This window comes from Cucumis sativus, chromosome 5, assembly GCF_000004075.3.
Source record: "Cucumis sativus cultivar 9930 chromosome 5, Cucumber_9930_V3, whole genome shotgun sequence".
In the NCBI taxonomy this organism is placed as follows: Eukaryota; Viridiplantae; Streptophyta; class Magnoliopsida; order Cucurbitales; family Cucurbitaceae; genus Cucumis; species Cucumis sativus.
Window position 1 is genome coordinate 10,964,358 of NC_026659.2, and position 17,105 is coordinate 10,981,462.

At 30.2% G+C, this 17,105-nt stretch overlaps 1 protein-coding gene across 1 annotated transcript; it reads right to left on the reverse strand.

The window, feature by feature from the left end:
• Positions 1-11,581: 11,581 nt before the first annotated feature.
• Positions 11,582-13,705, reverse strand: LOC101213383 (NADPH-dependent pterin aldehyde reductase). Its single transcript, XM_004149581.3, has 5 exons — positions 12,766-13,705; positions 12,613-12,682; positions 12,331-12,524; positions 12,007-12,179; positions 11,582-11,800 (listed from the first exon to the last, which is right to left on the reverse strand). The coding sequence occupies exons 1-5, from the start codon at positions 13,051-13,053 to the stop codon at positions 11,701-11,703; spliced, it is 825 nt and encodes a 274-aa protein (XP_004149629.2). The 5' UTR covers positions 13,054-13,705; the 3' UTR covers positions 11,582-11,700.
• Positions 13,706-17,105: the final 3,400 nt, after the last annotated feature.

Genomic DNA, 17,105 nt, shown 5'->3' on the forward strand with positions numbered 1-17,105 from the left:
TATGCTTCCTTTTTCTTTAGTTATTTTCTGTCACGAATAAAATCCGTGACAGTTGTTTACAGTCATAGTATTGGGAGTCATGAAAGTCCTTCCATGACAGTTTTCGAAAACTGTCGCAATAATTTGACAGAAAATAAATATCATTAATTACTATTTTATAACAACAAATAACTGTCATCATTTGCATATTAACAACAGTTAAAAAAATGTCACAAATTCGTTTATTATGACATTTTTTAAATGTCAAGGATATATCAATCATGATAGTTTTTTTAAAAATAAATGTCATTGTTTTAGGATTGACGACATTTTTTTCCTGTCAAATATAGGGCAATCGTAAAGTTTTTTTATAACAAAAATGTCATTGTTTTAACAAATGGTACATAATACCCATATAGACACAAATGTTCGACACTTTAATATATATATATGCTATAATACACTTTGTAATATTCGTACATTTTCAATCAAGTTTGAACAATTTACAAGTATGAAATTACAGCCCTTAATCAAAGCCAGTGTAAATATACCATCATAATACATATAACATGATTTTCTGTACAAGCATAAACAACCAATCGATAATCCTTCACATCAGAAAATATTCTTTATTGCTTGAACCATGGTCAAATCCTTCATTTCTAAAAACAACCAATGTATTTTGATGATCCTAATTAGCTTCTTTGAAGATAATTTCAAGAACTTTGTCGGCTCCATTAGAACCTACAAAGACAACATGAATATAAGCATACATCACAAGACAAGAGAGTACATGAACTCGCTTAAAGAGAGTACAACTTGCTTCATTTCTTTTTTTTCTTTTTTTCTTTTTTAAATATGGCTTAGGATTCAAATGTGTTTTCAAGGAAGGTGAAAAGTTCACCAAAAAGTTATGATAAAATAAGAACAAAAGGTTATCAAACAAAGCTTAAATAAGGTGCATAATTTTCATATTAACTAAAAATAAATATAGAAATATAGTCACGAGAAGGCACAAGAGCATACATGGAAAGAGGAAAGAAAACATAGAAGAGTGTACATGGGAAGAGGAAAGAAAACATAGAAGCTACCCCAGATTTTCAGAATCGAAAAAAATCATGGGGGAAGGGGAAGGGGAAGGGGAGAAGAAGGTTGCTTAAGCATACAAAAATTGCATAAGAACTGTCCTAACTGTCACCTAGTCATTCCACAAACGATCATCTCACAAAACTTCCTACCAAACAATCCACAAGTGAAGAATGGTGAAAAACTACAATAATGAATGGTAGCAAACAAACATATATCAACTAAACTAACAATAGGCCAAGAGAACTCTAAACGAAAGAAATGAAGATTTCACAATTAACTTTGACTTAGCTGAATGTCAAGCCAAGAAGATTATAGCCAAGATTCTTAATTAGTAAGGATTTACATCAAATCATCATTATAGAGTTCCTTGAATAAGTGGAGGAATGAGTTAAAAGCATTGATAAAATTTGTTGGATTAAGGAAGACTTTTTAGCAACAATATGCATTTTTTTGTCTTTTGGTATGTGGTAAATTGTTTTTTGGGATTGTTTTAATTAATGTTTCTCTTGTAGAACAATGTACTACATCGTTTCAAATGTAGACAATTGTTTATGTTGAAAAGTTTTCATAGTACTATTGTAATATTGCCTCTATATGATGTTTGTTATAAAAGAACTACGGTTATATTATAAGCTTTGACACTAAACTTGGAGATTTGTGACTTTCGAGTTGATTTTTTTCTCTTGGTCCTTCAACGGAAAGATTAAAAAGAACGAAAAAATGAATTTTAACATTCTCTGGATCCAAAATAATAATATACTGGTATTTACTAGTAACAACACAATGGAGACCATTGATCAATATAGACTAACCCGAAATTTAATTCTTCAATAAAACAACAAATAGTGGTATTTGCTAATAACAAAAACATAATGAATTCCTCCCCTTGCCCATAGAAATTTTATCTTAGAGAAAGTTTAATCCAAATAAATACTTGTTTGAATATTATTGGTAGAACTGAAACGTAGAATTCAGCAACAAACTAAACAGGTTAATGAGCAAAAAAAGCAAAAATCTGGGAATTAACATGATCCAACCATCTGCATCTAAAAAAACTACCAAAATCCTATATGAAAAATTCAACAGAAAAGATACACCTCCAACTAAAATGTTGTATGATTCTCTATTCAACTAAAAATTATCAAGTGAAGCATATCCAACCTATAAATTCACGAAAACAACACAACAGTTAAATCATAAAACCCAAAGAAGACATAAATTACTACAAAAAAAAAAAAAAATGGAAGAACACAAGTAGTATCTATAATCATTCACACACAAATAAACATCCCAAGCAGAAAAAGGAAAAAGGAAGAATGCAAAAAGTGTACATTCTAATAATTCAAATTACTAATAAAACTTATAGACATCAACTTTTCTTATACTCACTGATCAAATTAGTAGAGCAACACCAACAGTTAAAAGTCTACGTTTTACTTGGGATTAGAAAGATACTAAAAAAAACATCCATACAGTATATAATAGATCAAACAGGTAACGATTATAATATATAGATCAAATTCAACATAAGATTGAATTGCAGAAACTTGCTCAACATATATAGAAGGTGGAAAATTAATTCAGGTAAATGTTACACATTGTGTAGTCTTAGAGCCATGACCAAGAACACCACATAAGTTGGAACCATAAGAACACCGCATAAGAAGCGTATGATATCTTGCCGTTGCAATCTGCATCTGGTATAAAATAAATAGAAAAAACTTATTCTAACAGTAAAAGATTTGATCGCTTAATCCTTTCCGCGCATATATTCAAAGGCCAATTTCTATAGTAGTTTTAGTCGAAATTTTACTTCCTATACTAGAATTAAAAACGGGTCTCACAGGAGTAGCCTTTACAGGAGTAGTCTTGGTTCAATGTGTGATGGACATAAATCAAACATTCTAAATTCCACGTTTGATTCAAAATATTTTTCATAAGTCTAAAGTTGTACCTATGTACTTATGATCAGTTTACTTATTTAATGTGGAACTTTGGTCGCATTCCCAACGATCCTCCCCTTGAACAAAGTTCCAACTGAACCTCCCCTAAAGTAGACATTGATCCATTTAACTCTTATCTAGGCTAACTCCTCTCTAGAGCATACTACCTATTCAGTAAAGTTCAACCATGGATACTACCATGACTATTTTTAAGGTTCCACTACACCTTTGTTCGACCTGAGAAGAAAATCAACAAGGCTATACCAAAGATGACATGACTCTAATACCACTTTTAGGGATAACTTGGGATATAAGTCCTCTTGCCTTGTGAAATATTGCATAATCGATAGTTGGGACAATATTTTAAACTTCCATAAGATCCTATGAGCTTCATAAATAATGAATTTGCATATTTTCATACTATAACCAAACTTGATTAAAAGTAATAGCAATACTTCAACTACATGCAAATTAATTACCAAATTATGCAACAATTGATGAATGTAGTTCATGCATAACTTTAATTTGTCAACTATGACATACATGAAATATTGTTTCTACTCATACTAACATGCTAATAGACATGTTCAAGTACATCACAATAGCATCTCAATATTCACAAACTGGTTTAAATATATAAATCTATATGCAACACTATTACGAGTATAATCAATAAATATAGTCAAAGATTTTCAATCATACTAAAGATTTCTTGAACACAAAATATGCTACCTCAGTTAGACAACCCCACACTTGTAAATATTTAGATACATAACATATTCAAATTAAGTTCAACAATATTATTTTGTTGAGGGGAAAGAATTTTATGAACAAATCCATTTTGTTCACAAAACTCTATTATAAGGTATGTATGATCACCATGTTTAATTGAATTCTTACTTCTAGTTTTATGCACGATTCATGTCATAAATTATTTCCATCCAAGAATGCATATACTAATTCAAATAACTTTCGTTACTATAACATAAATTTGTCAAACTATAAAAAATATTATATTATGTGCTCATCAAATATATATTTGGAATATCACCCTTACATATAGTATAGAAATAAACTAGCTAAATTCTTAGACCATACTTACAAATTAAATTTGTGGAGCACAAACCTATGTAAAACTTCATTCAAACTTAACCAATTACACCTTTGTTCAGCCCTTGGGATGCAAGTCCAAATTCCATGACCTGTGTTACATAATTTTAAACTACCAAACAACCCAAATCAACCCTCAAAAACTTAAGTTAATTGTTAATAAGTTATAAAATATTTAGTTAACATCCCTTTTCTTTTGGCTTGAAAACAGAACATGCTATGCAACAAGACCTTCAAGTAGAGTATCAACAAGTCTTCTCGAGGGTTTCAATCTCAAATAAACAAAGTTCTGATGAAGAAGTAATTCAGCAATTCAGTCCAAGTTTAGTTTCAATTATAACGTCTTAAAAACCAAATATTCAAAGCAGAACTCCTAGGGGAAAACTGTTAAGAGATGCAAAAATGGAAAAGGTGAAAACCTAACGGCGAGAGTCAAATCTAATTCAACAACACTCTTTTAAGCAAGTTTTGATTCCAATCAATCCCAATAACTTCAACTTGATACTCGATGTGTATATGATTTTCACTCGTGCATCGGGTACTTCAATTCTAAAAAATAACTCAAAATTTCTATCGTGCACAAGAAACAAAAGATGGGACTTCGACACGAATGCGAAAAAGAAAAAAACGAAGATCAAATCACAATTTAAAATGATCATAATCAAGAGTGGACCACCTGGAAGAATTCATAATATAAGTCGTGATGAAACTAAAATCAACATTTCGATTATTTCACTTTCATTCGCTATGCATTCTCCAACATTTCAATTAAAACAGTGTTTATAACAGTTTAGGACAATGTTTTTACTATAATACAAATCAATGATTGGGAACAATGTTTAGTTTTCACTAAAATGCAATTGTGATGAACTTGCTTGACTCATTCCATTGATGTATGTAAATATTTATACGGAATACAATGAGATAAATATAGTAAAGTATAATGAAAGATAATTAACAATAATGGGCTAAATTAAAGGAGGAGATATGAGATCTTGATTTATTTTCTGACATCCCCTCAAACGAATGACTCAGATTGAGTCAGTAGATCGATAGTAGTAGTGGCGAATAAAGAACGATATTCTGCTTTGAGAGGAACACAAAGATGACAAAGAAACTGTTGAATCTAGTAAAGATTGACAGTAGTAGTGGCAAGAGAACAATATTCTGCTTCTGTGGAAGAACGAAAGAGTGTAGGTTGCTTTTTAAAAGATCAAGAGATTGGATTAGAGCCGCGAAGAAGGCAACGAATCCTGAGATGGAACGTCGATCAGAACTATCACCTACCAAATCAGAGTCACAAAAGGTTTGGAGAGAGAACGAACCTTTGCAAAAATGGATTCCAAGGGTTGGAGTACCACATAAATACCAGAGGATGGGTTTAACTGTCCAAAAGTGAATGGTGATTGGTTTGTGAATGAATTGATTTGACACGATTTACAAAAAAGGCAATATATGTGCGAGTAAATGTAAGATATTGCAAGGAACCAACTAATTTGCGGTATAGGGATGGGTCATTAAAAGGGAGTGCAGTGGTGTAGAGGTCAAGAGAAGTAGACATTAGTGTAACACAAGATTTTGCAGAGGTCATTTCGAATGTGTGAAGACCATTGAGATATTTGGCTTGATTGACAAATATGCCATTATAGAAGGAATATACTTTGAGACCAAGAAAATACTTTAAAGGACCAAGATCAGATATTTTGAATTCAAGGGCCAATTGAGTTTTTAGAAGAGAAGTATAGGAAGAGTCTAGGCCAGTGACAATGATATCATCGACGTACAGGAGTAAGTAAGTGAGAGAGATCCGACTGATCAAATGAATAAAGATGGATCAGCAGTAGAAGCAACAAAACCCAAGGTAAATAAATAAGAGGTAAAACGTTCTTGTAGCCACCTATTTTTATCCTACCAATAATTTTCTCTAAAAAATAATATTAGTAATAATGGCTAAACTTTTATTTATTTATTTTTGGAAAAAAAGTAAAAAAATTAGTAATAACATATATTATTGATATCTCATTTTCATTATTTTAGGAAATAAAAACAAATCAATTTATTTTAAATAAAATATTTTAATATCACATTTATTTTATTTGTACTATTTGAGGAAAAAAATAAATGAATTTGTTTTAAATAAAATATTCTAATATCAATTTTACTTATTTTATATCATTTTAGGAAAAAAAGAAAACTAATTTTCAACAAAAAAAAAATCTTTTAATATCCATTTAATTTATTTATTAATTTTACAAAATCTCAAAAAATCTCATTTAATTTAGTTTTATTTATTTTAGGAAAATGAAATTTACCTTATTAATATAATATAAAATTTTGATTATTTTTTTTAATTTATGGTACGCCACGGGTCTATAAATAGGGGCCTTTGTCATTTGAAAAAGGGGAGAGTTTTTTAAACAAAAAAAATCTTTGGAGGAGAAATTTTTTTTACAAAAAGTCTCTAAAGAAAACGTTAGAAATTTTTTTTTAAAGAATCTCTGCCATTTGGAAGATAAACTTGTGCAAAATGTAGTTTATTTTATTTCATAACATTAGTATCTTCATCTTTTTATGATTTTTGTTTTTGTTTTGTATGTTTTTTACTTCTCTTTAGCAAATCAAATTTAGTTAAAATAGACTTTGTGAGAGATTGTATGTGTTAGAGATTTACTCTCTCAAGATCCACACTTCAGCCACGAGTAATTTTATTTGGGATTTGGTTTTTTTCGTTCTTTAAAGATAGAGATAAAGAAAAATAAATATATATATATTTTTTCTTTTACTTTCATTGTTTTTTTATAAAAAAAACTTGGTCTTTTTCTTCTTTCTAAAAAAAAAGTAGAGAAAAAGAAAAAGACACAAGACTTTTTTTAAAACATTGATATTTTTTAAAAATAATATATATATATAAATAAGAAGATTACGCACTTATATTTAAGTTTCTTATGTCTTATTTATTTTTTATTAATACATCTATTATTTGTTATTAACATTTTTTATATTGCTATTTTTTTTTACTTTTTTTCTCTTTAACCTTTTATTGTGATGGTTACTTTTTATATATACTTAAAACCTATTATTATTAGTTTATTTATATAATTACTATTTATTATTATTATAATTATAATAATAATAATTATTATTATTATTATAATTATTATAGGTGGCCGTCACACCTTTTTTTAAAAAAAACAAATCTTTTTTCTTTTTCTTTTATCTCTTCATTCCTTTATTTCCTTTATTTCTTTTATTTCTTTCCCTTTTATTATTTATTTATTCATTTATTTATTTTAACTTATTTTTCTTGCATGCATGATAATTATTATCATGTAGTATTAAATTTATGAATATTTGTTACACTTGTATTTACAACGTTATCATAGTATTTTGTATCATTATATTTTTTATAATCATATTTATCTTTACATTTTATTATCCAAAAATTATCTGGGAGTCTGTTATTTCTAAATTCTTGAGGTGAGGAAATCAGTTCTTTGGAAGTCCAAGATCGATTTCTCATATTTTTTAAAAAATAAAATCTTATCTTACTTGCTTAATCCATCGTGTAATATATTTGATTCCATGGTATATTATTTCCTATTGACCTAATTTTGAAGATCTTTCTTAAATTTTCTTTTTTAATTGTTTAGAAATTTTTACTTTACATCTATTCTTTTTAATTTTTTTTAAAAAAGGTTTAAAATATAAATCTATATTTCATAAGTTTTCCTTAATCAACTTTTTTAATAACTCACTTCTATTTCGCTAAAAATATTCCTATGATGGAATCTAGGAAATTTGGGAGTCCGATTTCCTAGAATTCTTAAAGTGAGGGATCAATATCTTTGGAAATTCGAGATTTGATCCCAACAAAGAATGAATTTAATAAATATTTTTCAAAAAAAAAAATTATTCGAAGACTAGCCCATGATAGACTTTAAAAAATTGTAATAATTTCTCATTTTCTTAGGGTGAGAAACTTTTCTCAATACATAGTCTTAATTAATGGAATATTATTTCACTTATTTTATGAGATCATTGTTTCAAATATTGGACTAACAAGGGGTGAAATAAGACATTGGTTTAAAAATAAATTAAAAAATATTTTCAATTCAAGATTTGAAATTTGGTCACCATTTATCTAAATGGGGGTCATGGGGTGCTAATACCTTCCCCACACACAAATGACTCCCAGACTCAACTCAATTTCTTTGCAGACCATTTTTTTAATTGTTTACTTTATTTCGGTGTCTAATCACACCGTAAAAAAGATGGGTGGCGACTCTTATTTTCTTTTTAAACTAGCTCTTTTGAGGACGTCGGCTGCTCCACGTCGTCTCAGGCACGTGGCAACAACTTGGCGACTCCACTGGGGAACATGAGGTTTTTCCCCGAGAGTTTGGCCATTTTCTCTTTTATCTTGAATTATTTGATTATTTAAGTTTATTCTAAATTTATTGTGTGTAGTTATTGTGCATTTAATTATTATACACACAATCACAAGCCTCCTACTCAGGTTTTACCTTCATAAGATTAGAATTGAGAACATAGTAGTGTTGACCTTCGAGAAGCTTATGCTTCCATGCAGGCACACAAAAAATTCTCACTCAACTTGGTCAATTCGTCATGTATGACTTTTTGACTAAATTGAGAACTTTTATCATTTAGGAACTTTAGAATTAACCTCACTTTTAAATCTTGTATGCATTATACTAGTGTATCACAACATACATTTACACATGTATTTCTTTTTAATTTTATTGATTGATTTTTTTTTTTTACTTAGGATTGGTTCAATTATCACAATTGCATAAATTTATTTTATAAACAATATTTCATTCGTCAATTTTGATTTTTGTTAATCAATTTACATCCCAGTAATTTAGAGTTTTTTTTTATATATTTAAAAACAATTGTTTTAAAGAGAATTCAACAACTTTTGTCCATGTGTTTTCAAAGATTGAGCACTATTTTTTAAAAAGTTTTTTAAAAAACATATTTATCCAATTCTTTTTATATATATTTAGTAATATATAGTATCATTTAATAATTTTTTAATATATTACCTATTTAAATCTAAATAAAAAAATCATGTCAGGATTAAATAACAAGTTTTAAAAATTAAAATTTTAAGAAAGATTATTTGAAATACTAAAAACAATTTTTTTTTAAATACTAAAAAATATGATTAAAAAAATTTGCAAAAAAAAAAAAAAATCGATTGTGTAACTATCATTTTTGTTTCATCAATTTATTTTTTGAAAATATCATGCATATTATTTTCTCATTAAAGCTTGAATATTTTGAATGTTATTTTTAAAATGGACAAATATTTCCAAAGTAAAAAAATAATCCAATAAAATAAAGAAAATTTTAATTTTCCAATTTTTTTAAAAATAAATTTGGACATTATACTCGATAGCCATCAAACAAAATAAAAATATTAGATCTAGTGTTGGAAGAGTAACACTTTTCTAAGGAGAACTACAATGCTTTGGATGAAGTTGAGCGGACAACATGAGCAAATGCAGAAGAGGATAAGATTCAGAATAGGAGTTTGAGTGGAGATGGGATCAAATTGGGAGCTAGAGGTGGCCATTGAGAAGGTATGTTAAAAGGGTTTTATTTTGAGCTATGCTTTGATACCATGTAAAAATAACTGAAATTTAATTGTGATGAACTTGCTTTATTCTTTCCATTGATGTATCTAAATATTTATATAGAATACAATGAGATACATATGACAAAGTATAATTAAAGATAATTTACAATAATAGGCTAAATTAAAGGAGGAGATATGAGATCTTGATTTATTTACTAATATTCACTGTATTGCGAATCAATGATTATACTTTGGGGTTGAGGCCACACTCTCCTCGTCGACCAAGGGTACTATGTCATGGAAGTCAGAAACTGCAGCATTTTTCTCATAGGAGCTGGAAACTCACGTTTAGGAATCGATGAGTAGAATCGCAATCTGAATTGTATTTTGGTGCTAACCGAATAGTTTGAGAGGGAGAAATAGGAAACGATGACAACACCATGAATTGGGGGAAGTGTTCGACATTTGAAAAGGAGAATAAATCAATTAAAATTATGCATTCAAATTGTTGAAAACAAATGTGTTCTGCTTCAAACCAAAATTCGACACGACGTGGGTGCTAAATTGCTTCCAAGGTTAACCGTATAAGTAAGGAGTGGATGAAAAAATGGTGAGAGAAAGTAATTAGTGTTTTGGCAAGAAGGAGAATAATCACCCACTCCAAATCTTTTCTTTGAAAAACAGAATAATGGTTTTAGAATTAAAAAACTGTATTAAATAATTATTATTATTAAAATCAAATTTGAATTGAAACTTTAATTATAAATCATTACAATGACAAAGTCATTCGGAACAAGAGTTTCTAGATGACCCTCAAACAATTTAGTAAATAGATTAGCAATGTTGTGCTCCAAAGTGATTTTGACAATCTCCCGTATCACGTCATACTTCTTTCTCTATGTGTTTCCCTTGTTTGTGGCTGCAATGTTCTTACACATGCATATCTTTCTCCAGGATTCTAAAGATTTACATAAATATTAGGACAAATTGCAAAAAAATATCTGTAAAGTATATGGTAGCGTAGTTTCAATTACACCTTAAAAAAATTCAATGTTCTGAATGAAATAACGTGTTTGTTTCCTCGGTACGAAGATGTCACCTTTAGAGAAACATAACCACACACATTGAAATAATAACAACCAGAAAAATTGAGCTACTTTCTGTAAAAATGATATAAAATTCATGTTCTAACATTATTTCTCAAATATATATAATGAGACAAAGCACACGTCCACACAAACAACTTAGGGTGCCTTTGCTTTGCCATGCTTTTGGTTGTTGCCTTCCCAAATTTAGTGATGCTATTTTCCATATTTTAAGTCTCTATAGGTATATGTGAGGATTCATCAATGCAAGTTATGAGAGAGCAAGGCACTCTCCGGAAGCAATTTCAGTTTAGGAGCTATGTCTGTGTTTGGGAATGTGTAAGTTCTACGATTAATTTTTTTGAAATAGTTGCAAATTTAGTAATTAGATTCAAAATAATTAAATATATAGCAAAATTTGTCAAATTCTATCAATGGTAGTTGAAAATATTGGTCTACGAGTCTATCAGCGATATAAGTCTATCGACGATAATTTTGCTATATTTGTAATTTTTTTAGAATATCCTTAAAAAAAACTCCTTACACCAAATAACCACACTCATAAATAAACAAAAAAAACTGAACTTCCAACAAAATATTGTTCTGTTATATACACTCAAAACTAATATTTACATTTAGGACTAACAAAAAAAAATTGAATAATTATAATTGATGGTCATTTTATTGTTTGAAAAACTTGAATGTAATCAAAAATATTATCTCAAAATTTGAAAGTTGTTAGAATGAACGAGGAATGAAAGGTAGAATGAAAATGATAGGAAAAGATGATTGGATTCAAAACTAAAGAAAGAAAATGAGTTTAGTAATACATATTAGACTCAAAACCTTAACTGAAGTTTTCTTTTTCTTTTTTCTGGTTGCAAAATGGAAATTAATAAACATGAGGCAAAACACCAGGATCAGGAACGATGAGAGTTTCACCATTATCTGCAGTTGTAATGTTTAGTATCATGGGAGCTGCTTTGAGAGCCCTAAAACAAAAAAGCAAAATAATTTCAAATCCTCTTATATGTTGAACCATTTTGCATGTTGAATGAATTAAAATTGTTTCTATTATTATTTATATTTCTCAAAAGAATAATATGGTTTAATAATGTAACCATATTTTAAGATTCTCATATACTTTAAAAATTTTAATCTGTAGCACATTAGTTAACATTTATAAGCAGTTGTGTACCAGAGTTGAGGAGATTGGTATTGAGATGCGAAATGGCCAAGAATTGTAACACTCGCATCAGTATTAATAATGCCAGGATCTAATGTAACAATCGTCAGACCATTTGGTAGCTCCTTTGCAACCGATTTGCTTAAGCCTTCAATCCCCCATTTGGAACTGCAATAAGCTGATGCCTGTGTATAATAATAATTAGTTCTTCAAATTTATCACTCCAATTAATTAAAGTTTTAAAAGGTTGTCTATACTGTAGAATGAGAGACTTTGAAAAAGAAAGTGTTGAATGAAAAATGTTAAAATTAGAATGGGAGCATAGCTTATACTTACTCGGGCAGCAGCAATTCTTCCATAGAGAGAAGATACATTAACAATAATTCCTTTATTCTTTGGAAGCATAAGAGGAATGAAATGGCGCAACATATTTGCTACCCCTTTCATATTTGTGTCTATCACATCATCGAATATTTCATTAGGAATCTCCCACAGCTTCAAATTTTCAGCAACAACAGCAGCATTATTTACTGTCAACCATTAATTCAACACTCAATTTTATTATTTAATTAAATCCAAATGTAAAACATTAAACTCTCTCTATCTCTTTCTATGTACCAATGATGTCAACAGAACCGAATTTCTCCTTAACTGTCTGTGCCATTTCTCGAATGCTCTCATTTGATTTCTACAAAATAACAGATTCCATAATTTATAAAAAATATACATGCACGAGAAACATTAAATGAAAAAGAAAAGGAGACTAGCTACCACATCAAAGTTGAAGAGCAAGTGGTTTCGTGGGGAAGCATTGGAGAGTTGAAGTTGAAGTGAATCCAATTTGATTTTGTCACGACTACAACCAATGATTGTATGCCCAAGTTTTGCCAATTCCAATGCCAAAGCTCGTCCTAACCCTCTGCTCACTCCACTTATTACAATTACTTTTGTGGTTTCTGCTTCCATTATCATCTCTCCAACTTCTTCATTCCTTTCTTCTAGCAACTCTTGATGACCATTTGATGAATTGGTTGTACCCATCAAACTATCACAACACATTAAACAATTGTTCCTATATGATTTTGTATATAAATGAAAATTGTGTTAATAGCTCACACCACTTTTATATATAATGTGTAGAAGAGTTGGAACTCCAAGCTCCAAGCTCCAATATATTAAACATCTTAAAATATACACCCCCAAAAGAGAGACCCCATTAGAGAACAAAGATCTCGAACAAGAACAAAAAAGAAAAAAGGAAATATTTTCATTTGTAAATAGGTAAATATCAAACTATTTTCAAACACAAGTCACAGATTTCCAACGCTATCAAAAACTGAGATATTTTCATTTGTACTCAATAGACAAAAAAAATCTTCAACAGAAACAAAATTTTGCGTCAATTTCAAAACTCAATAAGCTTCTATTTCCACACAACCAAGTTTGAAGTATGCCCAAGTTTTGAGAATGATTGTATGCCCAAGTTTTGCCAATTCCAATGCCAAAACTTGGGCATACTTCAATAAAAAGTTTGAAGTATGCCCAAGTTCTATTTCCACACAACCAAGTTTGAAGTATGCCCAAGTTTGAACAAAAAAAAGTTTCAAATGAATGGAAGAAAATATGTGAGAATGACAATAAATCTCAATAAAAAACCAAATGGAAATAACATTTATCACACTAATTAACAACCCAACAAAAAAAAAAAAAAAACGTTAAATTCCAACCACAACAAAACTCATTGATTAAAAAGGCAACACAACCTAACACGTAACTCGTTTTCGATGGAACAAACGAGATTAACATATCAACATAATTCATTACAAAAGGAAAAAATCAATCCAAACTATGAACTTATCAACCAAAACAACTAAACTAAGATATGGCGTTCATCTCGTTTTAATCACGGCACGGAAGGAATACAAATCCAACAGCGGAAGATTTTATAGAATCACTACTCAATTTATTTTAAGATTCTCAAATTAAATTAAATAATGGTTCTTCCGTCGTAGGGTTTTTATCCCTTCAATTGGTATTAGAGTTATCTCAAATTTTAATTGAGAATTTTAAAATTTACATTCGTTTAGGTGAAATTTTTATTTTTGAATGTAATTTGCAAAATAGATGTATTCAATTTTGGCACCTTAGATTACAGTTTTTCATTAATTTGATTGATGTAAAAGTCTGCTGTTTTGGTCATTTTAATTCTGTAATTAAGCATGTAAGTCTATGTCGTTCGATGACTTTCGATGAAGTGACGATTTCGGTGCAACAGCAGATTTGAATTTTTTTTAAAAAAAAAGGAAAGTTAGACGTATTTAATAGATTTTGTGCGTAAGAAGTAAAGAAAATTGACGGATCTGGTTCAGTGGCTGATCAACCACATTGGAACAAGTAGACTGTGAGTAGAATCACGCATTGTGTGCTTCGTTTTTTCCGTTTTCTTTATTTTCTTTTGTTTAATTATTATATTAATTTAATTACTTTTTTAGGGGTGTCAAATTCGGTCTTTTTTTTTTTTATTTAATCCATTATTATATTTGATGTTTGATTAAATTAATTATGTACATAATGTATGTCATATAATTTAAAATCCCACATTAAGATTATAAGTATCATGCATCATTCTCAAATATAAGTTTTATATTTTAGTTGCATGATTTTCTAAGTATGTCCATTCATTTTTATATATTATAAATGTTGCAAGGATAAGACTAATGTGCGCAGGGAGGAGTTTGGTGACAAAGTTCACCTTAGTGAGGTAGCTTCCAACATTTGTATCCCGAAAGGTGAACAAGTGCGAACAATATGCACCGAGAGGTTGACGTTCTTAAACGAGAAGTCCTATAAATTTTATGAGTCACGATTTCTAAGTATAATCGGCCTAAGCAAGCATAGTCATTTGTATCTCGAAAGGTTAACAAGTGTGGCGTTCAAACACTTCCAGAGAAGGTCGCCTTAATCATGTGTCCATTATGCGATTATAGCGCGTTAAAGTTATTGCAACACCTAAGCATCTAATAGTATGTTGAATTTCTTTCACTAGTCATCTGCATACAAGTTAGTTCAACTCATTTCTCCTTAACTTAACTTACTCTTTGTGCATGAGTCTCGAGCTGTAATTAAGTAGTTGTAATTAGCATTACATTCTTTTAATTTAATCGCCATAAAGCCTAAACGATAAGTGGGATCTAGAACTAACATATATATCAATACTCTGTTTTCGACCCTAGATCACCCAAGTAAATTTGTTGTTCGCTTGCACTTGGGTGAGTCGTAGGAAAACCTTGTTCTCAATGAGGACTTAAGTATCATGTGATGAAAAGGTACATAGTGAGCATCTAGCATGCTATGATCATGGCCTATGAAGCATATGCAGAGAGACAATGAGCGGTCATGTGCAATGACCGGACTTAATGATGTATTGCATCTGCATTACAAACATCACAAAACTATTAAGTCTGAATACAAAATGAACCAAGTTTTTAGCACTGCAGGGGAGTTGGTTTTTAGATGTTACAGTGTAGTTTCACTTAAGTTAGGCAAAACATTTGATTTTGGTGAATCATGCGATTAACCGAAACTAGCGTGAAAAGGTTCAAGGTACCAGAGTGTTCTGTGATTGCTTGAACCAACCCCAAAATCAATATATCTTTCGAAAGATGACCTAGAAAAATCTCAATGGATGTGGTTGGTTGCAAATGAAAATGAGAATTTCCATGAATTCATCTAGAAAAGTGTCGCCATTGAGCTAACGAAAAGTGCAATTTTGGTTAGCTAAGCCACTAGGACCAAGAAAGATCATTTGGACATTAAGATGAATGATTGAGAGCAGAGACTTATTGCAATGACCAATCAGAACACTGAGAGTCATGATACAAATGATCAATGAAGTTCAGAAACTAGGTGGTTAGGAAGCTATGCGAAGTAGAAGCGATGATACCACAATCGTCCTCGCCAAGGAACCTGAATGCATGGATGCATCTATAATGTATTATTCTTTCAATTTTTCTTATCGCATCCTCATATTAGTGTATATATATACTTATGCTCTTACTTCTGCTTACAATTCTTTTATTTTCATAAATCAACTTTGTATTCTTTTGTTGTCGTTTTCTGTACAGTCTTTAATTTTTTCACAAGGATCACCAGTCATACCGCGTCATTAGGTAGTCTAACAATCATACACAAAAGTAGGGAACTAGGTTCCATAGGGAAACAAAGAAATCTTTGGAAATATGAAACGTCAAATCAAATCCTTCAGTTTTAATTTCCAAGACAAAATGAATGCACCGCCCTCGAGCCATGAGTTGTCACTTTCGTTTTTCACATCATATTTATTGTGACAAGACTGTAATCGCTCATTAACCACTCTCTTAACCCTAGTTAGGAAGGTCTATTTAAACACTGCAAACTTTGAACCATAACTTTTAGCCTAACCCAACAAGTCACAAATCCACACATTAAGTAATTCTCAAACTATTACCATTCCAAAAAGTTCTTCTTCAATGTTCTTCGTTGTATTCCTGCCATCTTTCACCAAGAAATACTCTCCTTTACAAAATTTCTCATCAGGTCACCCCATCATGAATAACAAACACTCATTTTTGGTGCCTAAAGCGATAAGGTTCCAAACTAAGAAAGCGCGAAAGGATGGAGAAGGTCGAGGAAGGAGATACAGGAATAAAAGATTATGTAAAGGATTAACCAAAAGAAGGTGAAAAGATGAACATGGATAAAAGATTATGTACTAAGAAGAACAGAGAGGTGCAACAGCAAATTGAGGAGGATGGAAAAGAGTATTTTCCACCGGAAAGGACTTCCTCGTCTGTTGTTGAATCTACAGGGTTGGAGACAATGACCTGCAAAAGGTAAGTCCAGAAAAACTCGAGCCCTTGGAAAAAAGAATGGGAGAGAAAGAGATGGAGAAAAAGCAGCTCGGGGAGTTGAAGAAGGAAGCGGTGAAAAAATTTGTTGTTAGGGGGGAGTACCCTATTGCAAGAGAGAAAATAGATCCTTATTCGAGAAATCCCTTGCGAGCAGAGGAAGGTGAAAAGGAAAGTAAATTTCAAGAAAAAGAAGAAGAAATCTGTCTCACCTATTCTCTTCTT